This window comes from Paroedura picta, chromosome 11 (assembly GCF_049243985.1).
Source record: "Paroedura picta isolate Pp20150507F chromosome 11, Ppicta_v3.0, whole genome shotgun sequence".
Lineage (NCBI taxonomy): Eukaryota > Metazoa > Chordata > Lepidosauria > Squamata > Gekkonidae > Paroedura > Paroedura picta.
Window position 1 is genome coordinate 43,873,410 of NC_135379.1, and position 25,009 is coordinate 43,898,418.

At 46.7% G+C, this 25,009-nt stretch overlaps 1 protein-coding gene across 6 annotated transcripts in view; it reads left to right on the top strand.

Annotated features, from left to right (window-relative positions):
- ELMO1 (engulfment and cell motility 1) overlaps window positions 1-25,009 on the top strand; it is a 319,611-nt gene that overhangs the window by 104,435 nt on the left and 190,167 nt on the right. For 5 of the 6 annotated variants that reach the window (XM_077302738.1, XM_077302739.1, XM_077302741.1 and 2 more), the window contains exons 6-7: window positions 13,173-13,342; window positions 20,696-20,731. In XM_077302738.1, the coding sequence (XP_077158853.1) occupies window positions 13,173-13,342; window positions 20,696-20,731 (206 nt within the window). The remainder of the gene's footprint in view (window positions 1-13,172; window positions 13,343-20,695; window positions 20,732-25,009) is intronic. The other variant, XM_077302743.1, reaches the window with a different exon arrangement.

Genomic DNA, 25,009 nt, shown 5'->3' on the forward strand with positions numbered 1-25,009 from the left:
CTGGTAGTAGCCAGTCCCTACTTACTACATCTGGCTTTTCCTTGGCTCAGCTTCTACAACGGTAGAAACCTGCCAATCTTTGTTTTCAGAAATTAGTCCAGAATAGAGAGACGAATTTATATTTAATCAAGTTCATGTATTTGATTCAATATTTAACTAACATCCCTCCAAAGTCAGGGCAGCATATGTGATTTCTGGCTCTATTTTCTCTCCACAGCAAGTCTATGGGTTGGGTTAGGCTGAGGGAGGTTGACTGACCCATAGTCACAGTTGAGCTTCACAGCCAAGAAAAAGTCAACATGGAGTCTTCTGACTCTGGAAAGCCCAGAAGATATATTGAAGCGCAAGTACTCATCATGGACAAGAACCTGCTTTGTGATACATTTGAGAAAGGTCCTCTAATCGAGGGAAAGGTTATGCTTCGATAAATAGGGCTCTCTTTAATGTGTCACAAGACTTGGGCTTGTGACTTTTTACTCCTTTGGTGGCACAGACTCACATGCTTCTCCATTTGAATTCAAAGCAGAGGGAGGTGTTAGCGGTATGGTTGCCAGCTCTGGGTTGGGGAATACCTGGAGATTTGGGGGAAGGAGCCTACAGAGAGCAGGATTTGAAGAAAGGAGGGACTGCAGTGGGATATTGTTGCCACAGGGTCGATCTTTCGAAGAAGCCATTTTCTCCAGGTGAGCTGATCCTGTTTGCCTGGAGCTCCATTGAAATCCCAGGAGATCTCCCGTCACCACCTGGAGATGGAGCTCTTGTCAGCTCCCTGTTCTCTCCTGTCCAGCCACCTTGTGCCAAATTACAAGTTACAGCAGGCACAGGTCCAACCCATGGTCACCCTTGCGATTCATTATAAAGGGAGTATTTTCAGAATTGTTATTGCGCTGATGACCTGCAATCCCTCCCCCCTGTTTTCAGCCGCCAAAGCAGCTGCGTTGGGGGCTGTTTTTAAGCAGCTACATTTCCTTTCAACTGGTGTTGTAGCTGTGGGTTAGACCAGTGGCCTCTGCCCCGTGGACTTCAGCCCCGGACCACTATCTTGGTGCTTGGAGAAGGACAATGTTTTGAGTGTGTTCTTTCCCCTTGCATGCCAGTGGGTGTCTCATTTTACCTGTCAGGTTGCTTCTTTGGCATTCTTCTGTCTGCAAACAATTTGGGGGGTTTCATTCCCCTCCTCCACCTTTCTTTCTGGCAATGCAAACTACAGTCAAAGTTGATCCTGCAAAAGATAGCACCTCAGTCTCCTTTATAACCTTGGGCAAGTCTGTTCCTAGGCCCCCCAGTCAATTCACTTTTCTTTACTTGACTTGAAAACGTAAACTTTTGATAGCTTTGTTTGGCCAGTCGCACAGGGCATGCAAAAGGCAGCTGCTGAACTCCAACCTAAAGAGTGTTGCTAATGCTCAGGCAGGGTTAAAAGTACGACGACATCAAAAACCCAAAGTGCATTTCGACAATCACCAGCCGTGAACGGAGTTTGCGCATTTCCAGTGCTTTGATAAAGCCTCAGCTCCTTGATGCAGTGCAATGGAATTGCTCGGATGAAAGGACAGCATGAAATGGATTACTTTTCATCAGTTAGTTTTGGTGCAGAGCATAATGAATGAAGCTCTTCACTGCTGCTTTCCTTAGTTAGGGGAGATGAGCCACAGGGCTGCCGCTCTTAGGAGCAGGGCGGACGGAACTAACGTGCTAATGTGAGATTCAATGTTGTGTGTTCATGAGGTCCCATCATGAGATAGCACTTGAGGCTTGCTGCAGGGTGCTGGAGCTGTGCCAACTCCTTCCTGCTTTTCCTCCTGGGGGGATATACTAATTTTGTTTCCGTTCCTTCCATCGATCATCATTTTTTTCAGTTTTATCGATTATTTTAGAGGCACGGATCTTAAAACCTGGAGCGGGTGTCCAGAACCTGACTAGCAGCTATTTGCACCAATGTGTGCCCATTCCATTTGATTCCTATCCTCGCTGGGTTCCAGAATTGGGAAAGAATATATTTCCTTCTCCCCCAAACTGGTGTTGAGGGTCTGGCTTAGGGAGCCATGTAAGGAACAAGTCTCTCTCCTCAAGAATAATCATGTTTCTTCGCCTACGGGAATTCCTTGGGCAAATGTAAATGCTTTTTTTAAGGATGCTTTTTAACTTTCTTTGTTTATTTGTTGTATTTATATATCGCCCTCCCCTGAGGTTTACATAGAACGTAGAAAACAATACAAGGAACTTAATTTTTCCATAATGTATAGATAACCACAATAATAATAATATTAACATTAATAATGTAACAGAGGTAACTATAACAGGGCAAACGGGTCCAGGGGCAGAATGCATGAATGGATTTCAGGGAGGGAGGGAGGGAGCAGGGACCCTGTAGATGCTGCTGGTTCCACTGGGTCTACCAAATGCCTGTTAGAAGAGCTCCCTTTTGCAGACTCTGCAGAGTTCCGTCAGGGCCCTGATCTCCTCTGGGAGCTCGTTCCGCCAGGTGGGGGCCAGGACAGAGAAGGCTGTGGCTCTGGTTGAGGCCAGGCGGGCTTCTTTAGGGCCAGGGATCATTAGCCTGTTGGTGGTGGCAGAGCATAGATCTCTTTGAGGGGCATAGGCAGGGAGGTGTGTAAAATTCCTTACAATCTCTAGTTCCAGGTGTGCTTTGGAGCTTGACAGAATGCATGTTTGGCCAACTGCGGAACTGAGTGGGTGCTTTGCTAAAACCCCATTCTCAGATAGCTTTTGCTTCTCTGACTCTGCTGCAGCAGAACACCTTATGCTATTTTGTACTCTGCAATCTTTGAATCGTGTCTGTCTCGATCAAATTCCGGCCTCTTATCAAATCCCGTGTGGGCTCTTTGCAGATATGATTGATAACTGGAGCTCTTGCCAAATTTTTGGCAATAGCAGTTTCCTTTGGGGTGCTGTTGTATTTCATTTGCTAATGCTTCTTTTGAACATTGTATATAAATATTGTGATATTTTATTATTTTTTTTCTTTTTTAAAGCTTCAGACCTCTGGTCAAAACAGCTTATTAATAAAAAAGAAAGAAGGAGAGCCTCTCAGAATTGCTGCCACGGATAAGGGGAAGGACACAATCAGACACCCTTTAATCTCCTCTTGCCTCCCCCCCCTCCTTTTCAGGCTCTAGAGCAGGGGTAGCAAATGCTGGCAGCGGCTCATGGGAATTGTAGTCCACGAACATCTGGAGGACCACAGGTTGACTACCCCTGCTCTAGAGATAAACCTGTCTAGCTGCCAGAAGGAAGGCACAGACTTCAAGGACCCAACAAAAGCAGGCTAGATGAGAGGTGAGATACTGGAATAAATGGTAAAAGAAGGGTTGGAATGAAACTGGGACCTCTGAAATCCATTTTGTTCAGAGAGGAAGGCTTTGCTTAGGAGGGGAACAATGCATCTCATCAGTACTAGGGTGAAAATAGCGGAGTATTTTTGTGTGTGTGCCTTTTTCATTTGCAAGCAATACTGTGCCAGAGTGGTGTGTCTTTCATTGTGCCCGATCTTGTACACATCGGCATGGGTCACATTGCCCAGTCTCGTATGCTGGAAAATACAGAATTAGAGATAGCTAGAAAACCATGTTTGTGTAGAATAGTATTGTGTGGATCACAGTACTGCCCTTCTGTCTTCCTGCAAGCAAGGGGGTGTCTTACCAGCAAAGGGGTTCCTAACAGGCACTGTGACCGTGTGTACAAAAATCATCTCACTTGTCATGCCGACAAACAAGTCCTCCATGTTTACATACCTCATCTCTTATGCCCGGTATACAGAGGTGTGCGTAATGAGTTGTGCAAAAGAATCATGCAAATGGGAAAACCGAAAGCAAACTTTGCGGCAAATGTGCAGTCTGTTTGATGTCCCTGCCAGACATCTGTGATGAATAGCGGCGTGTGATCTGGTAAACAGGAGTTTGTATTTTGGATTAGTGATTAATATCACTTGGAGCACGTTAGCATTTTACACCCACCGGCATGTCGGTAAAGGGCACACGTTCTTTTGAACACATGCTCAGTGGTGGGGTTTTTTTCCCAGCCTTGTTGGCACTAGTGGCAGGAAACACCTCTCCCTTTCCTCCATGTGCTTTGCAGGGTATGTAGAACAAAATAAAAATGGTCTACAGAACAGCATTTTCCAACAATACTATAGGCCAGAGTGGCCAAATGGTGGCCCTCCAGATGTCCTTGGACTACAATTACCATGAGGCCCTGCTGGCAGGGCCTCATGGTAATTGTATTCCATGGACATCTGGAGAGCCATTCTTTGACCACCCCTACTATAGGCAATAGTGTCGGCAGAATGACAATCGTTTCTTCAGATCATCAAATTGTACAACGTGGAGCGTAAATTGCGATCAAATTTCTATTACACTAAAACTTTTTCCCGCCAACAAACAATTAGCAGCCGGTTTGGGATCGTGCTGTGCTGCAGTATTTATTCTTTCCGTGAAGGGCCATGATTCCTCCAATTTAGACCATTCGAAAGACCACAGTGATCCTTCTACGGCACTGTTTGCAGCTTCAGCCACAGCCTGACTCTTATGTTCCTTAATAAAATCAGAGTCCAGGAGCACCTTGAAGACCAACAAAGATTTCTTCAAGGTGTGAGCTTTCAAGCGCAAGATTCACTCTTTGTGTTTGCACTCGAAAGCTCACACCTTGAATAATCTTTGTTGGTCTTAAAGGTGCTACTGGACTCTGATTTTATTGTGCTACTTCAGACCAACACGGCTACTCATTTGAATCTTCTATTTCTTGTAATTCCAAGTAGAATTAGAACTGCTGTGAGTTGACATTTCGTACAGCTAAATGAACTGAGTAATTAGCCATGAAAGGTAACACTGAAATATGTTCTGCTGGTTTTCAGGTGCCAACGGACTTCTGGGTAACGGTACTGAAGCAGGCTGACAAGTTTAATACTTGGGGGGAAAAAACATGTCTATGCAGTCCCCTAAAGAGCGCTAAAACCAGCAGATCAAAATCTGCTTAGGATCCCTAGCCCAGAGGAGGGGAAATTGGCCTCAGCAAAGGCCTTTTCAGCCTTGGCCCTGGCCTGGTAGAATGCTGTGCCAAAGCAGTTCAGGGCCCTGCAGGACCTTAACCAGTTCCACAGGGCCTGTAAGACAGAGCTATTCCACCAGGCCTATGGTCAGGTCCTGGGGAGACCAACAAGAAGTGCTGGCCCCACTGCTAGGAAGTCCTGCTCTGAGAACTCTGACACTCCCCCCCCCCCCATTTGACCTGTTAATCTGCTTGGGGGTAATTGAGACAACTGTTTTTAGGTTTTATGATTTTATTGTTTGTATACTATTATGTTATTACCTGCCCTGAGCTCCATAGGAATGGCAGGCTATAAAAATAAAGTGCTGCAGTAGTAGTAGTAGTAGTAGTAGCAGCAGCACCAGCAGCAGCAGCAGTAGGAGCAGGTGTAGTAGCAGTAGGAGTAAGTGTAGGAGTAGTAATCAGAATTGCAAAAGTATAGTCATCCCAGCCAGTGACGTGATTTTCGAGTCCTGGATATGTTCTTTATCTAGAGTACCATAGAGCTCTGGCATCACATCTCCAATTTTGCTTGAGACTAGATTTCCCATCCCTGGGTAATTGTTCTGTTGATGAACCCAAGAAGCCCTCCCTTGCCGCGTGGCCCAGAAGCAGAGGAAAGGTATTCAGTTGTACAAAATAGATAATTGAGGGGTTTGTCTTTCTTTAAAGAGAGAATCATAGAATAATAGAGTTGGAAGGGACCTCATGGGTCATCTAGTCCAACCCCCTGCACTATGCAGGACACTCACATCCGAATCAGTCATCCACTGTAACATGCCACACCTTTGCCTTCACAGAATCAGCTTCTCCGTCAGATGGCTATCCAGCCTCTGTTTAAAATTTCCAAAGATGGAGAACCCACCACCTCCCGAGGAAGCCTGTTCCACTGAGAAACTGACTGCCAGGAACTTCTTCCGGATGTTTAGATGGAATTTCTTTTGAATTAATTTCATCCCATTCATTCTGGTCTGTCCCTCCGGGGAAAGAGAGAACAATTCTGCTCCATCCTCCATATGGTACCCTTTTAAATACTTGAAGATCGTTATCAGATCCCCTCTCAGTCATCTCCTCTCTAGATTAAACAGACCAAGCTCCCCCAACCTTTCTTCATGTGTCTTGGTCTCCAAACCCCTCACCATCTTTGTTGCCCTCCTCTGGACACACTCAAGTTTGTCCACATCCCTCTTCAACTGGGGCGCCCAAAACTGAACACAGTACTCCAAGTGAGGCCGAACCAGAGCAGAGTAAAGTAAAGAGCAAAGAGAGAGGGAGAGCGAGAGGTTAATTTTTAAAATAATTGTCTTCAGAGTTACACTTTCCCAGATATTGGATGCATAGGAGATCTTTTGCAAACAGAAGTCCTAAAAGTGCACCTCACCATCTGTTTGCTCAGCGCAATTGTATCCTCAGCCTTTTTCATGCGCAGTCAACATAGCATGAGGTATTCTCCCACAGACATACACAATTTCAGAAACAAAGGAAATAATGCTGAACTGTCTGTTTGTTCCTTTGCTCCACATGGGCGTTATTATTTTGTTACAAATCAAACTGAAGTGCTTGGAGTGGCTGCTTGTTCACGTGGAGCCATGGCAAGTGCGTGTTTCTTTCCACTCATGTATTGCTCGGTCCCAACCATGGAAAACCATGACATGTGAGAGTGGGAAATGGTGAAGAACGATGCTTTCAGAAGGTGCCAAGCGTCCTTAATGACTACAGCTTGAAGAATTTCTTCTTGAAACTGGGAAAAGGTCTATCTTTTGTTCACTGACTTTTTCTTGACAGAAAAAAAATAGTGTGTGCTTAAAGCATGGAAATGTGTTCCAAACAAATTCCTCCGTGTGAGTGTGTTTGTGATTGTTTGTATTTGGTGAACGAATGCTTGCTTGTTTGTGTTAGCTGTCAAAACACTATGAAATGTCTTAGTGCACTGTATCATTTTGGAAACGTACATAAAAGCAGGGCTTTCTGGAAAAGGTAGGCCATGAAGGTAAGAACGAGGACCTATTAGCTGGAAGTGTAAACCGTAGGGATAGTCAACCTGTGGTCCTCCAGATGTTCATGGACTACAATTCCCATGCAGGTCCAGTGAGTTTGGCTTCCCTAATGCCTTTTTCTTACTCTGTTGTTGGTTAAGCTGACCCTGTCATTGGCTTTGCTCGCCAGGTCAGAGATGAGTGTCCCTTACAACAGGGGTAGTCAACCTGAGGTTCTCCAGATGTCCATGGACTACAATTCCCATGAGCCCCTGCCAGCGAATTCTAGCAGGGAATCATGGGGATTGTAGTCCATGGACATCTGGAGGACCACAGGTTGACTAACCCTGGACTGTAAAGCCTCTGCTAATCTGTTAGAGGTCCTAGAGAAGTATGATGTCGACCCGGGCCAGGCCTGGACCTGGTAGAATGAGCTCCCAGGAGAGTTGAGGGCCATGATGGAGCTGTAAAGCCTGCAAAATGGAGCTCTCCTACCAGGTTTTTGGTTGAGGCTAGGATCAAAATCTATGCTCTCCCCCCGCCTTACCATCAAGTGTCTCCCCCCCCTCCCCCAGGTGTTGCTCCTTAGATCAGTGGTCCCCAACCTTTTTATCACCGGGGACCGGTCAACGGTTGACAATTTTACTGAGGCCCGCTGTAGGGGGGGATAGTCTTCTGCCGAGATACATCGCCAAAGCTGCCTGAGCCTCTGCTCCACTTGCTTTCTCTCCAGCACCCCTGACTTCCCGCCACCCGCTGGGCAGTGCTGCTAGCAGCAGATGTGCAGTGCCACACCAAGGGGGAGCCCCAGCCAAGACAGCCACCAAAGAGCACCAAAGGTGAGCTGATGGCAGAGTGGCAGGGCAGCCCCCAAGGCAGCAGCCAGGGACGAGGACGAGGAGGAGCCGCAGCCCGGTACTGACTGATCCACGGACCAGTACCAGTCCCCGGACCGGTGGTTGGGGACCACTGCCTTAGATCAGCGGTCCCCAACCTTCTTGTGGTCAGGGACCGCCTCCGGGGGCGGGGGAGAGCCGGCGGCCCAGCCACCACGCATGCGCACTTTCGCCACCAGGTGGCACTAATGCGCATGCTCAGAGTTGCCGCGCATGAGCATTTTCGCCAGTAGGGATGCGAATGGGTGGCAGCTCTGCATAAGTGCGTTTACGTCGCTGGTATACTGGCGGCCGAGCGTGCCTCTCCCCCCCCCTCTCGCAGCGAGCAGCTAGCCGGGCCACGAGCGAAGCAGCCACTTCACTCACGGCCTGGCAAGCTTCTCGCTGCCGGGGGGGGGGAGGCAGGCGTGGCTGGCGGCGGCCCGGTACTATGGCCTTCGCGGCCCGGGGGTTGAGGTCCCCTGCCTTAGATAAGCTCCTCTCCTCCAGAGAGACACACCAAAGGTCTCATGCAGACGTTCTGAGCTCTGTTTCTGTTGGCTGAGCATTGAGAACTTGCCTTGTTCGTTATCTGAGCACACTTTGTAAGGCTCATATAATTCAAGCTGAGGGAATCCTAAAATTAATGCTGAATCTTCAGCTGCTACCTTTCTCTGATAGGGCTTCTGACTGTGAAACCCTTGAAGTCACAGGTCTTTCCCACAAGATATCAGAAAAGCGATATCTTTGTGAGGCAACATGGTATCTGAGTGGGATTTAAAGTTCCCTCTTCCAGTGTTGGAGAGGAAAAGGAATGTGCAGTAGTGTCATGGTTAAGGGTGTCAGACTGGTGTTTGGGTGACCCCAGGTTCAAATCCCTACTTGTGTGTGACATAGAAGCTCACTGGGTAGAGATGCCAATCCCCAGGTAGAGCCTTGGGATCCTCTGGTTATATATAGCTCATCTCTAGTCAACAAAGATCCATTCCTCTGGAGAAAATGGCTGCTTTGGAGGGTAAACTCCACAACATTATACTCCAATGAGATCCTTCCCTGCCCTAAATCCCACCCACTCTTGGCTCCACCCCCAAAGTTGCCAGGTATTTCCCTACCTACTGCTGTCAACCCTATCTCTGAGTGACCTTGGGACAGTCATACTTTCTCAGTCTCATAGGATTGATGTGAGGATAAAATAGAGGGGGGAAATGGCTTTACACAGTTTTTGCTGTTTTTCCTGGGGGAGTAGCATCGCTATTACTTTAGAAAACCATTTATAGCATTGCTCTGTTTGCTGGCCCTCACAGCACGTACAACACAATTAACTAAAAAAGTCAAGGCTGAAAAAAAGGCTGGTTTTAATGGGGGGGAGGGAGGGACTCTACTGAAGGAAGGCTGCAAAGATTTATGAAAGCTACACTTGTGTCATTGCTGGAAAATGTTTTGTATTTGCATAACATTACATCAAAATGTTTAGGCAGAACATTGTCTTGGTAATTCCCTCACTGCAGTGTTGAAAAACGTATGTCTCATTTTTCAGATTTGGACATGCAATAAGTTTGCATGAATCTGCTTCCAACAAGTTCTTATTTTTGCTGGACAGATCCCCCCAAATAGCGTGCACTTAGGAAAGCACTGCTAATGGGTGCTTGACAGTCTTACCAGGCAGACCGTCATCCAGTGCAAGGAATGGCCTCCTTCAAGTAAAGAAAAGCAAAAATTACATAACTCTGCTTCTTCTACCTCCCAATGGGGACTGCACAAAAACCACAAGGGAAACTGGGTTGTGCCCAACTGTAGCCTTTGTGCAGCAAGGGGTCTTCTGTGCAATAACACCTTTCTTCCTAACCTGCTCTCCAAGACATATTCTTCTCTGGGTCCTTGGCAGAAGTATGGCGATAACTGATGAAATGAGTATTTGTCAGGTCAGGCAGGAAAACTACCAAGGGAAGTGAGAGAATTCCTTGTCTTCTAAAGCAGTCGTCCCCAACCTTTTTATCACCGGGGACCAGTCAACGCTTGACAATTTTACTGAGGCCTGGGGTCTTTTGCCAAGGGACATCGCCGCTGCCTGAACCCCTGCTCCACTTGCATTCCCGCCAGCACCCCTGACTTCCCGCCGCCCGCTGGGAGGTGCTGCCAGCAGCAGCTGCGCAGTGCCACACCAAGGGGGAACCCCAGCCATGGCGACCGCTGGAGAGCACCAAAGGTGAGCCGGTGGCAGAGTGGCAGGGCAGCCCCCGAGGCAGCAGCCGGGGAGGAGATGAGGAGGAGCTGCGGCCTGGTACTGACTGAACTACAGACCAGACCCGGTCTCCGGACCGGGGGTTGGGGACCACTGTTCTAAAGTTTTTGAAGACAGGATGGCATATAAAGCCCAAGATAAATCAATAGAACATTCTAGAAGTATTGTCCAGCCTGAACCTCTTGCATAGAAGACCATTCAGTGACCAGTAATTATAAGGAAAATATAGCTTTGATTATTATTACTTCTCACTCTAATGAATGTTGGTGGTCCCTCCTGCTACCAACTAGATATTGTAGAAAGCTACATGTGGAGAAAGCTCATTTGTCCGTGAGCACTTGTGCAACTCCTATCTCAACAAGAGGATAAAGCTCCTCTCATCTCCAGGTGAAGAATTGGAGCCGTTTCACCAGAAGAGCAGAGGAGCTGATTAATCATGTTTACTGGGGAACGAGGTGGAGCATTTCACTTCCTCCCTTTTTGTCAGAGCAGAGATCAAAGATTGCTGATTTGAAACAACAGCCACCACCATGGCTTGAGGTGATGCCAAGTTTGAGCTGTTTTGGTTTATACATCTGAATGCAGCTTCCACATTTCCCTACACATCAACCCTGGATCTTACTATTAATGATGTGGGACACATCTTCTGGCACGCTTTATCAAACGGAAATGTAGACAGACGTGATGTCCGTCGTCCCACCCACGAAGCGTGCCAGAAGATGGAGGGACCAGTTAGCAGCCACGCCGGTCATTGGGGCCTGGGCAGCCTCTACGCAACCCCACGGGGGCCAAGGCAGCAGCTGCCCCGTTCCTAAGGTGTTCGCAGTGGCTGCCGTGGACTCCGAGGCCTGGGCAGCTGCTGCATGAACCACGGAGGCTGAGGCAGCACCTGTCCTGCCCCCAAGGACAATTTTTTAAAATTATTATTATTATTATTATTATTATTATTATTATTATTATTATTATTATTATTATTATTATTATTATTATTATTATTATTTCATTTATTGGCTACTATTCCTGGCCAGCTGGTTCGAGGCACTTCACAACATTTGGATAAAATACAATTTAAAACCCCAACCTCAGCAACTCTTCATCCCTTGGTGGACTGCATGCGGCTCACCCGCACCCCGTGGGAAGCTGTGTAAATGACAGTGCGTGTGCCCAGCCTTCTCCAAACACAGGGCAGCAAAGTCAATCCAATTCAAGCAAGAACTTTGTGCACTTTCCCCCGTTTGTACACACTTCCTCCTCCCTGCATCTTTTCCAGAAACGGTATGTGGCTCAGAGTAAATGAATTCTTTTCGAGCAACGTCATTCTTTTTTCATGTTTCTGAATACCTTAAACAACAACAACACTATATCCATGTGGATGATTCTTTCTTTTTTATGAGGAAAATTGTCTTGCAAGCCAACACCGTTGTGTTCTAACCAGCTGCCCCCTCTGCTGTCCTGCTTGCTCACCTTGACTATAAATGGCTCTCTGGCAGCCCCTTCCAGCACATGTCCTGTAGGTGTCATTTCTGATGCCGTGGCGATAGAGAGACTGTTCCGTGAAGAGCAAAGCAGATGCTATGGCAACGAGAACTGGGATTTGAGAAGGCTTCACAGCCACGTGAAGTGATGTTCCCCTCTCCCAGTCGTGACGGCAACCCATGCAACCCGTGGCCGGCTGCCACAGGAGACAGCTTAACAGTGTGTTTATGCAGAGCGAAATATTTGTTCAATCTGTAATCACGATACATCTGTTCTGCCCTTGTGGGTTCTGTTTTGTCCAGCCTTACTGCACTAATTCCCGAAAGTAACTTGTAAATGAGATACTGCTGCTCAAAGAACTTTAAGGGTTATGCAGATTTTCCTTTCAGATTTCAGGAAATCACAGCAATGTTAGGAACGTTTCAGTAAGACGCTTTCCCCGGCTACAGTTTTTAAAATGGTCCTTTTATATACTTCAGGCACATTATTTTAGTAAGATATTTTCATGCCGCCTTTCCTCCATGGTGTTCTGGCATCCATTGTTCCCTTTTCCCCTGAGTTATCCTCTCAACTACCATGCATTGTAGGCCAGGCTGAAAGACACTTTCTGGCCACTGGTAATCCAGTATGTTTTATTATGAGCAGGGTTTTGACGCAGTTGGGTTTCTGCAGGCTTAATCCAGTACTCACCACTATACCAGCAATGGACCTTGACAAGACTGTCATCTAATTATTCTCATCTTACCATTATGTTCTTTCCTGCCCTGAGCTCCATAGGAAGGGATCACTTTCTGAGATGGTGCCTGTATTGAAAATTGAATTGGCTACTTTGTGCCTGAAACCACCTTGATAGCTACTTCATTTTGCCTGTTTATTTGTGTGGTCTAGACCAGGGGTAGTCAACCTGTGGTCCTCCAGATGTTCATGGATTACAATTCCCATGAGCCCCTGCCAGCAAACGCTGGCAGGGGCTCATGGGAATTGTAGTCCATGAACATCTGGAGGACCACAGGTTGACCACCCCTGGTCTAGAATGCTAATTCAAAGAGAGTGTGCTATGAGGGCTTTATGGGGGAGTCCCAAGACAGCCCAAAGGGGATACAGATTGTGTAGCACTGTGGAGGGTTGTGGCTGTGACAAGGGTGAGAAGATGCAAGAGAGATGCAATACAAGAACAGGACATGCCGAGAGCATTTTCGTTTCCAGGTCAGATGGTGGGGATATAGGTGGGACCCCAAGAAAAGCTGGCTTTCTTAGTTAAGACCTATAATGATGTTAGCATTGGAGCACTGATGCTTCATGTGTCTAATAACCACTAATTTGGAGATGGGTGGGAACACAGCCTGATCTTGTCAGATTTTAGAAGCTAAGCAGAGTTGGCACTTAGATGGGAGAACTACGGTCCTTTGATGAAATGTCTCTTCCTACCTTTAATGTATGATAATCCTTAAATCCTGTTGGGTCTTTGCCTTTTCATCAAAAGAGTCCAGCCCTGTAACTGAGGTCATTAAGGTGTTTCTTCTGTTCTCTCCTCCTCTTTTTCTTCTCTCTGGTGAGGCCCAAAATGCCCTGCAGCTCCATGAGAGGATCCAGTCTTCTAGTATGGATGCCAAGCTGGAGGCGCTGAAAGACCTAGCTGGGTATTCACGCGATGTAACCTTTGCCCAAGAATTCATAAATCTCGATGGTATTTCGCTACTCACGCAGATGGTGGAAAGCGGCACCGAGTAAGTATTTTAATCTAATTTGACTATTTTAAGTCACTTACTAAGAGAGGATAGGCATAATTGCATTTACTGATGATTTAAACCCAATCTATTCAACTTGTTATTTATGGTAAAGCCTTAGAGGAGGAGCTGGTCTCATGGCTTAAGTACCACTCAGTGCTTAACATCCACTCAGGGTGGCTGTCCCGCCCCTGAGTGCCTCCTCTTCCAGCCGGCTTGCCTGTCTGTCCAGTGGCCAACCAATCACCTCCTGTCCCCCACCCCTGACCACCCCCTCCTCCTTCCACTTCCCTCTGAGGCTTGGAGGCTGCAGATCCTTGCTGCGTTAGAGCTGCCCCTGCTGGTGAGTTCCCTAACAGCTGCCTGCATCCTTTCCAGGTCCTGGGGGGAGGGGGAGGCCATCTGCAAAGTTCTTCCATCCCCCGCTCCCCATCTAGTACCCGTTGTATTCCTGAATGCAACGGGCTTGGCCCCTAGTTAATATTATAATTTACAATATTATAATTCAGAATTTCCATGCAAACTGTTGAACAAATAGTACTTTCACCTGAGCCAAGCTGGAGAGAAACAGATTCTCTGCCTGAAGGTTTATAGCCATTATTTTGGTTTTGAATTTCTAATATCAGTTGGCTTCCTCCAACCAGTTCTTAAGTACGTAGACCAATATGGTGATTAGGGGTGAGCACTTCAGTGCAGTTCAGCCACCTTGGCAATCATCAAAGCCCGAGGTGGCCAGCGCCGCAGCGCGGAGAGCAGGGGTTGCACTGGCAGCAGTGCACCAGCCAGCGCAAACATGCAGGCGCAGAGCTCTGCGCCTCCGTGTGGCCGCCAGCTGGCACACCAACGCCAACACTGCCCCTCCCCTCTGTGCCGCGGCGCTGGCCACCTCGGGCTTTGGTGATCGCCGAACCACACTGAAGCGCTCACCTCTAATGGTGATATTTTATTTTAAGCCATGAGGAATGCAGGACATACTAGTCAGTCCTGGCTAACCTAGCAGACGTGTTCAATTTCTGGTTTCATCAAGAAAGCAGAAATGGATGGAACCAGCTTGAATCTTTGTCTCCATGCTTCTGATAGCTGAGACACATTCCTAAATTAATACTTAGAGACACGGGGAAAGTGCCGTATACTTGGCATTGTGAACTAGAGAGGAGAGGGCATTGCTTTTGGACTGTCGGTGCCATGAGAAGTGAATTGGAATTTCAGCCCTTAAATGCAAACTTCTTGTTTTAGCACCAATCTCCCACGGCAGTTGGATTCCTGAAGGGGCATATGTGCCCATCTGGAAATTCCTACGTTCCCTTGGGAAATGGGGCCGATTGAAAGAACAAGAAATAAATTAATTGGTTTAGTTAGCCACCGGGAATCTTCCTTTGGACAGCCTTTTGGAATTCCGTCTGCCGGAAGGTAGGGGAAGGAAATAGAAATGGTAACTTAGGAACCCAGCCAAGTTTGCTTTTCCTAAATAAACTCTTGTTTCCTGCCTATCTTAGCTAAGCTTAGCTCAGCTAAGTGGGAGGCCCTTGTTGGTCCTAAAGAGCCTTTGCCTACTACAAGTGGCTAAGCTCAGAGGAATTGGATTCCAGTAACGTTTTTAGAAATGTTGACAGGGAATTTATTTAACAGACCCAGTTCCTGGAACTGGAGGGGGTGGGAGGAATCACGGTTTGGCCGGGGAGTAACTTTGTGCTGGACGAGGGATCCACACGTAGCTGTGCAGAGTGATCGCAAAAAGCTCACTAATGATCAGTGAACTATAAGCAAAAATGTATGTCCAGCTCTGCCTAATGTGCCCACTGCTAGAATGAGAGAAGCTATTGGGAAAGCTCTGGCTTGATCGGACACTTCCCTTTATCCCTTAAATGGGACCTGGGTGAAATGTCAAAAAATATGAGGAGGTGTTTAAAGCTGGGGCTGGAGGCCTGTTTCTATTTTCTGCATGGCTCTTTCTTGTGCCAAGTGATTGACTGTAATTTGCACAGAGCATTTATCCTCCTGGATCCATTATTCTGTCAACTCGAATATAATTATATAAATACATTGCTTTTCTTTTAAACTGGAATCATTAGCAAATGCTTTTTTTCAGGGGCGGGGTGTTATATGCAAGCATCCGACAATATAAAAAGTGTTTCATTGGGTGCCAGACATGATAAAAACAAACAATATCAATTTTTATAAATGGTGCCTTAGCTGAGGCATAATGCACCACACCAGGACAGGTATAATGTACTCACACCAGCAAAGACTTTGGATTTTTAAGCCTGGGGCTGCATCTTCCTGTAGATGATAATCCGGGCAGTTTTTGTTGCTGCCGGAAATTCAGGGGGCCTAGAGGGACCATGCAGACTTTCCTCCCCAGTTTCTTGTCTCAGCCTCCTGTGGTTGCCCTTATCCTCTTCCTATCACTGGAGAATCACTGATCCGTACTACCTAGATGAGTACAGCATTACAGCAATCTACTGTTGAGCTGTACTAGTCCCTCTGAATTTCCAGCATCCATTTTTCAAAAAAACCTCTAGCCCTTTTTATTGCCAATATATAAGGGGAAAGATGTCTCTCCTTAATACAAAGGGCTAGAAGCTTTAGTTTTTAAATGAAAACTGGGATTTCGGAAAAATGAATAGACCATGTGAGGCTATTGTTTTCAGTGCAGTCTTAATGAAAATTCTACCCTTCAAAGTCCATTGACTTAAACGAACTTAGCAGAATATGAGTCTGTTTAGGATTGTATTCTATGTATTATTTAAAAAAATGTATTGTATGTATTATTCCTGTGGCAGTTTAATTATTACTGATTTTTTTAAAACCTGCTATCAGGTTAAGTCTAAAGCAGTGTCAGGGAAGGGCAAGATTGATTTTTGTAATGCTAGCATTTAATGCATAAACTGAACCCTTGTCTAACATAGACTGTATTAGGATAAAAAATTACTTTCCATAGTGTAGTGGTTGTTTAAGAAAACAAAAGCTCTAGTCTACTTAAGCTAGCCTTAAGTTGTTGTTGCTATTTCTGCATGGCAGCATCATGAAGGGGAGAGAATAAGTCCCCCTGCTTAGGAGTCTAAAAGCAAAAGAGTTTAACGTTTGGTTAAGACAGCAGGAGGAGAAAAAGGGTGAGGGCAAGGATCATGCGGAATGAGGATGAGCAAAATAACTTGTTAGGTTCTTGGTTCTGTTCACAAATACTTTGGCCTATGTAGGGCCTATGTAGGGCCGTCACTCACACTTGTCCACGTTTTGACATATGAGGCTAGCTAAAAAACTCAGCAGACTGGGGGAAATTGATGTATTCCAGCCTAAATTGATTTTATATTAGTATCGCAGGAAGCAGAGAAATTGACCGGGATCCTGGGCCCATTCTGCATGCACTGGATAATGCACTTTCAGTGTGCTTTTGCAGCTGGAGGTTGCCCTCCAGAACAGGAAAATCTACTTCGAAAGTACATTGAAAGCACATTATCTAGCATGTGCAGAATGGGCCCTGGAGTGCAGGATATATGAATGGAACAAGTGCATCCTTGCTTTGGTGGCAGGGGGGCAGTTTTTGGTTGCTGGTGTTGTTTTGCTATCAAGTTGCAGCTGACTAAGGGCCAACCCCACAGGGTTTCCAAGGCAAGAGACTTCAGGGGTGCTTTGCCACTACCTGCCTCTGACTCAGGAGCCTCATGTTCCTTGGCAGTCTCCCATCCAAGTACTAACCAGGACTGACCCTGCTTAGCTTCCAAGTTCTGATGAGATTGGGCTAACCTGCGCTATTTAGGTGAATTGGCGCCTGCAGGTCCAGTGAGTATTGGTTTCCCTGATGCCTTTTTTTTCTCTGCTGCTGATTAAGCTGACCCTGTCATTGGCTTTGCTCGCCAGGTCAGAGATGAGGGTCCCTTACAGCAGGGGTAGTCAACCTGTGGTCCTCCAGATGTTCATGGACTACAATGCCCATGAGCCCCTGCCAGCAAACACTGGCAGTGTTCCTTGCAGAGATGAGCATCCCAGCATGGCATAGTGGTTAAGAGCAGCAGCTTCTAGCCTGGAGAATTGGGTTTGATTCCCCCACTCCTCCTCCACATACAGCCAGCTGGGTGACCTTGGGCTCGTCACAGTGCTATTAGAACTATTCTCATGGAGTAGCCTCTCCCCTGAGGCTCAGGGGTGTGAAGAGTGGGGCATAAAAACCCAGCTCTTCTTCTTCTTGAAGTCAGTTGGCTTAGAAGGGCTGTTTACAGTACTGGACCAAGATTTTTTTTCATCTCCACTGAACAGCACCAGAGGAATAATACGTAGTCACCAGGAATAATGCAGAGTCCGGGTGGGTGGATGTGTATGTTGCGTCTTCAACTAGAGCTATGATGCACCCCTTTGTTTCCTATTGAGCATTAGGCCCTAGGGGAGGGCCGTGCATAAATATATAAGAAATAAATATATGAACAAGCATTCTCATCCAGATGTACACCATAGGTCAAATGTCCTTCTTTCCGTTACAAACAAGCTTCTCCCTGCCCATTGCAGATCTCCGAATACTGATTCAATACTGATTCACACCCTGAATAAATCTTCGTTGGTCTTAAAGGTGCTCCTGGACTCTGATTTTATTGTGCTTCGAACTTTACTGAGTTGCTACAGGGAGGAGAATGCTTCTCGTCTTCCAAGCATCGATTTATCCTCTTACTACCTTTTTAAAACTTGGCCCATGATCTTAAATTAAGCTCCTTACGCTAGGGCCATTCAGCTAAAAAGCTCCTTCCCCTTGTTTTAACATTGGCATTGTGTGGGGAGGGGCTACAGTTTATTGGGAGAAGGTTCAGGTCCGGGAACGCAAAAGACCTCGATGGCAGACCTTGGAGAGCTGTGCCAGCCTGAGTAGGTACTACTGGCTCCGATGGGCCAACCGTTTGACCGCTTGTGTTCACATATGACCTGATAAGGATGTTTTGACCCCATGAGCACCCTGTCTCCTCTTGTTCAGGTCTCAAACTGCCCCTCACCCCATCTACCTGCTCGTCTGCCTGTCCCCATGTGGTTCTCAGCCACTTTGTTCAATTCCTGTCAACATATCCCGTGTTAAGGGAGATCCCAGATCTTGCAGGCAAAACAGATAAAGTCTGTGTCCATTCAGGTTTAATCCACAGAGAGGATTTGATGTTTCCCTGGGGCAGGATTTATATATCTATATATTTCCATATAACGCATGCGCAGCCTTGAACCTCAGACAATTGTCCTCTGTCCTGCCACCCCCAACAAATCATCCTAAGTGAACTTGAAAGGCAGGAGCCTTCCTGAGCCACAACCAGGAGCTTTTCCAGAGTGAGCCGCAAACGGGGTCGATCACATCCGAGCTGGGCGCTGGAAGTTTGTCTCTCTTGGCAGAGGCGAGAGTGCACGTTCAGCAAATATGAAGCCTTTTGTGGCTTGGGGAATTCCAAATGGAGCTTGCTGTCCTTTTGGTCGGAAGCCAGAGATGTCATCCAGAGTTCCTTTGAGGCCAAACAGTGAGCATATTGCGGTAGATGAGCGTCTAAGGGAGCGTCCCTCTGCTATTACCCTTTAACGGGATCTTACCGTGCCCACTCAGATTTTCTTCTCCTGTTAACGTTAACGTTGGGGAGGGGGAAGGGGAGAACACGCTGCAGCTTGTTGTTTGCACTCCTCTAGTTATGGAGTTGTTAATTTCCTCGCAAAGCCACCGTGAATTATTGAGATTCTTCTGGCTGGTTAATTTGGTGCATCCGCCATCCCTCGTAATCCCCGAAAGGCAAATATTATGACTTCCCCGATTCATTCTGGAGGATGTTGTTTCTGAAGCTGCGCCCAGTCCGGTTCACCCCACGGCAGCTTTGCTGACAAGCCGGATCAGTTCAGATTGGGTTTCCCTAGCTGTTGTAATGAGGGAGGGTCAGCTCCAGGGGGCATTTCCAGTTGGAGTGTGGGTGAAGTTATGACAAGTCACAGATTGTTTTCTCTCTTTAAACATGTTTAGATGCTACATTCTTCACTCAGCCCCCCCCCCCCCGCCCCATCAGTCTAATTCTCTGCCAGGTGGGCAGCTTGCCTGCTCTTTGACGGCTTCAGCTCTGGGGTGGGGGCTTGAGGGAGGTTTGTTATTCTCATTCTGGAAAAGCCTCTGGTTGTAGATCAGGGAGGGAGTTCTGACTCAGGGTTGCTCCTCCAATTCCCCTCCTTTCATCCTGTCTCTAATACTTCTCATCCCTCATTTCAGCAAACATTTCTTTATGATGATGGAGTTGGGGAACTGGCCACAGGAAAGCGTGTAGAGGATGAGACAGGGCTTGCAGACCTCTCCTTGCCTTTCCTGAATGCACAGGGATGTCTAGAGCCCTTCAAATCATCTCCTGTGATGTTATTTCCCTCCCCTCCCCTTTGGCAGTCCTCATGTCCAGTTCCCCGAACCCAGAAAGTTAATGGCAACTATAGCACAGAGTGGTAAGCGGCAGAAATGCTGCCTGAAGCTGTCTGTCCATGAGGTTGGGAGTTCGATCCCAGCAGCCGGCTCAAGGTTGACTCAGCCTTCCATCCTTCCGAGGTCGGTAAAATGAGTACCCAGCTTGCTGCTGGGGGGTAAACGGTGATGACTGGGGAAGGCACTGGCAAACCACCCCGTATTGAGTCTGCCATGAAAATGCTAGAGCAGGGGTAGTCAAACTGCGGCCCTCCAGATGTCCATGGACTACAATTCCCATGAGCCCCTGCCAGCGAATGCTGGCAGGGGCTTGTGGGAATTGTAGTCCATGGACATCTGGAGGGCCGCAGTTTGACTACCCCTGTGCTAGAGGGCATCACCCCAAGGGTCAGACATGACCCAGTGCTTGCACAGGGGATACCTTTACCTTTACCTTTTATACATGGAAAAGGGAAACTAACAAGGAGGGCTTTCTGCAGTAAGAGTGGATGCATTTGGAGAGGAAGGGATGCAGATGCCCAGGAGGGTCCTTCAGCCGGTGGGCAGGGCCACGCTTATTCTTCCACCTGCTTTAGGGGCCAGAGGGCAAGACTGTGATGGTTGGGAGTGTGAGGTTTTATCAGGTAGGTGATGGCAAACGTGTTATTTCCGGTGAAGTTCTGACATGAGGACAACGCTGTTAATTGTTTCCGCAATTACTTAAAGAACGTCTCTCTAGCTGGGCTGTGTCAGGACTTGAAAGGTAGGACAGGCTGCTTTTCTTCCTCGGCTTAAAATGTTACTAGAGCAAGGTGTGTTGATTTTGATACGTGACCTTTTGAGTATTGCCCACCGATAGTTTTCTAAATATTCATGAGGCCATATGAAAGTTGTGCACGCATTCAAAGAGATGATGTCTTGAAAGTGTTTCTCCTCACCTGAAAGTTTTTACATTTTTGCAGACGGTATCAGAAATTGCAGAAGATAATGAAGCCCTGGTAAGAACCCGACTGGCTTGCAAACCTGCAGACTTCCTGTCCTTTGCATGATTAAGCTCCAGGCCTTCCTGCTGGCTTTATTGACTTAAGTAAATGTGCATATCTTGATCTAGCAAATCTTCTGCTTCTCTTTCCATGCTTTTTGATGCTAGATGCCAAAGATTTAGCATGAAGCTTTCGATTTATTTTTTTATTTTATATGTTTGCATTGCTTGCAGAATGGATGCTTCATTTTCCTGTAGCTACTAATTTTTTTTTCACTGGTGCTGTTGCTGTTTTCCATGGCTGGCTATTTTCTTGTTTTTTCTCTCTCTTTTATGCACTTTTGAACTATCAGTTCACTAAAAGTTATGAAGCATGCTCATCTGCTTTGTAGGGTTGGTGGACCTTTGCAATAAACTTAGGAGTCAGCGTCATTTTGACTTTGATTTTTTTCTTCTTCTTTTGCACTTGGTAGGATGTCTAGCATGCACATGGCCTTGGACCAGTAGAGAGATTGCACTGTCATTTGTGGTTGGTTGTTGCTTCATCTGAAATTCCTACTTAGATAATCCTACTGATAGTGCTGGACCTCAGTGCCGATAAGACCAAAATATTTGATTTTTGGCCACAAGCTGCGCAATGTATGTGGAAAATAGGGGCCTGTGGCCATCTTGCCAGCCATCCTGGAAATGCTTGTCCCAGATGGGACAAAATAACCCTGGAATGCATGAAGAGGCCCTGCCCCATAGGGCTCTGCAGGACAGAATACCACTGGTTCAGCCTTCTAGCCTCTCCTCATTGTGGATCTTTCAAACATTGCATACTTCATAGGATGTTCTAATTATGTGCCTGGGGTGGGGGGAATTTAAAATGCCCCACTGCTTAAACAGCAGAGTGCTTGATGATCCCTGCATGTTCTGACCTCTCTCTTAGCTACTGAATGCCCCAACCTGTCACCTTTGGACATGCATCAGCTTCGTCTGACAGTCTTCGCCACTGTTTATGTATTTTGGCATCATTAATTGTATAAAACAGTCAGATTGCACAAGCAATTCTTATTCCTAACCCCCAGTACCTTCCCTTAGTTTTACATAGACACATTCAGAATGAACCATGCAGGCTCTTAAGTAGTTTTCTACCATTCCGTCTCTCTCCAGAATCTGATTATACACCCATAAAGAGAGGGGGAATAAATTGTCGGAATGCTGGAAGGCAGAGTTGTGGTCTTGGAAAAACATCGGCCCCTTCCACGTGGCTTTCATTCCAGGGCTTAAAAGAACCCCCTAACCGATCTTGTGTAGAACCCTGTACAGGGCATGAAAGAAGGGAGCCAGACCAGCGCAGTGGGAAGGTGACATGTGAATTGGGGGAAGATGAACTGGGCTCCCAACTCCTCGTGCTCATCTAATGTGCTGTGCCAAGCCATGGGAACTACGGCAAGGAACATGGCAATTGAGTCTAATGCCGATATCATTCAAGGTGATATTTAGGGGGCGGGAGGGATGTCCGAGAGTCCATTATTTAAGGCAATGAGGCAATGCTGAAATGGGGAGGGGGTCTTTTCAGTATATAAATAAAATAAGCAATGCTGAAAACGCCTGTGCAATAAGCCAAACTTTGAAATATCCATACTGACAGTGGCTGCATGCAGATATTACAGACGGAGGGTTGTGATGATGTGTCCGGGCCTGCACACCCCCTTCTTCCATCACTCCCAGCACTGAAATTGCAAAATGGAGAAGTATTCTAAAAGCTACAATTTGTTCTGACATCCTTATTTGGCTGCTTTAACGAGATATGGTTTTGTTTCCCACTGATGATCCAGGATGCTGATCTGTAGCCATGCCCTAGTGCAGGGGTAGTCAAACTGCGGCCCTCCAGATGTCCATGGACTACAATTTCCAGGAGCCCCTGCCAGCGAATGCTGGCAGGGGCTCCTGGGAATTGTAGTCCATGGACATCTGGAGGGCCGCAGTTTGACTACCCCTGCCCTAATGTATCATTCTGCAAGGGAGGATTTCCCCCACCCTCCTTCAGTGTGCTAAATTCATAATACATTTCAGTTTTCTGAAGACTTCCTAGCCTACAGTGTGGGTGGACTTGAGGGAGACAGAGTGTGAGGACTTCAGCTCATAGATTTTCATGTGCATATAAGTTTTGCCTCTGCAGTACACAGTTGGAAGCCCTGGGTTTTCTTCTCATATCCTACAGCGTGATCTGTAGCCAACCAATTGACCCGCAGTCGAACTGGAATCTTAGTCACAAATTCAACAGACGGTATAAAATCAGGGGTAGTCAAACTGCGGCCCTCTAGATGTTCATGGACTACAGTTCCCATGAGCCCCTGCCAGCAAATGCTGGCAGGGGGCTCATGGGAATTGTAGTCCATGGACATCTAGAGGGCCGCAGTTTGACTACCCCTGGTATAAATTATTGTCTGTGTAACCTCTGATAGGGAATTGGAACTGTGTCTGTTGGCGTACAGTTAACTTTGGGCATAACGGCCAATCGCTCTTTCCATGTACCTTTGGGCAGATTTACCTGTAGCCAAAATGGCAGGCTTGTGTGGAATCCTCGCCGCAGGACTTTGGTTGCATCCCTGTCTAATCAGACACGCTGAGCAATTCTATGCATACATTCAGCTGGGAATCTTTTTTGTATGTCTTGCTCTTTAATCCCTGTATATGTCTTGATCCTTGATCCTTCGTCTGCAAATCACAACACAGTGGTAACATGTGTTATGCTGATTGGAATCCATGTTCCTCTGCAAGGCGAGAGCCCTATGCACAAAGGGAAAGACACTGTCTTCTGTGTGATAATTTACATGAGCTGCATAGGATGAATGGGAATTAGGTATGAATACTATTATTAATTTATTATAATTCTTACCTGCCACTCTGGGCAAGCTGGCTCGTGGCGAGTTACAACATAAAACCCCCACAACAATTAAATCCTATTAAAACCCCATTAAAACAGTACAAAACATTACAAAAAATAATGTGGCGGAAAAGCCCAATCCTTCCCCCTATGGTACTTCTGCTACCGGGGCAGTAGGGGGCTATGTCAACCAATCATCATCCATGATATTCTAGCAGGTGACATAACTTCCTAAGGGGGGTTGGTGGAGAGGCAACCAGATCTTGGGAATTGGGAATTGAGTAAGACAGAGGAGAAAAGTTGATTGGGTCCAACCCGTAGCCTAACAATGGCTTAGTCCTATTTGTGATTTCCCACATCTATCTGTCTAAGGCAGAGATTCCCAACTAGGGGTCTGTGGGAGTTCTGTAGTGGGTCCCCAACCTATTCCTCTCCTGACTTAATGCATTTAGCCACAAGGTAGGGAACATTGCTCCACCACCGCCCAAGTATGATTGAGTTCTCTCAAGGTTTCTGTGCCTGGGAGCGGGATGAGCCTGCATGCCTACTCCCACCTTAAACTGCCTCCTGTCTCTCTCCCTGACCTCCTCGAGCCTGTCTGTTAATGTTGGTGGTGACGTCACTTCCAGGGGCATGGGGACATGACCAGCTGGCATCATTTGCGGGGCTCCTCGAAGCCTGCAAGATTATTTCAAGGGCTCCTCCATGGTCAGAAGGTTGAAAAAAGACTGGCCTAAGGAGACGGTGAGCTCCCCCTCACTGGTGGTTTTTAAGCAGCAGCTGGACAGATACTTATCCTGGATGCTTGAGGCTGATCCTGCGTTGAGCAGTGGGTTGGACTCAATGGCCTGTCTGGCCCCTTCCAACTCTATGATTCTATAATTCTACCTGGCTACTGTGAGAAGCAGGTTGCTGAACTCTCTGGATCTTGTATTCACCAAGGTTAATATGATGGTCTTCTTTTTGTAAAATGCTGTCATTCTGTTTTTGTTAGGCCGCAGTTGCTTTTTGTTAAATCTGGATGCTTGTGCCAAGGCGAAAGGAGAAAGAACATGCGTGCTGCCCAAACAGTCAGACTTTTCCGAGCCTCTTGCTAAACACAGATGTTTAATTTGAGCCGTTTAATAAACCAATAATTTATATGCCTGTGGACGAATGTCATCTGTCCCGAACTGCTTCTACACAAACGACATCTGCACAGCGCCTGCATTTCTCCATCTTTGTTGAATGCATTTGTAAACAGAAAGTTGCACAATTGTTTATAGATTGCCCACACAAGGACGAAGCAGAGTCTAGCGGCATCTTAAAACACTAACAGGATTTGATTCCAGCTCCGGCTTTTATGGGCTCGACCCCAGTTTTGTTAGGATTTCAGATGAAGTAAATTCTGGTCCATGAAAGTTTATGCTAGGATTAAAT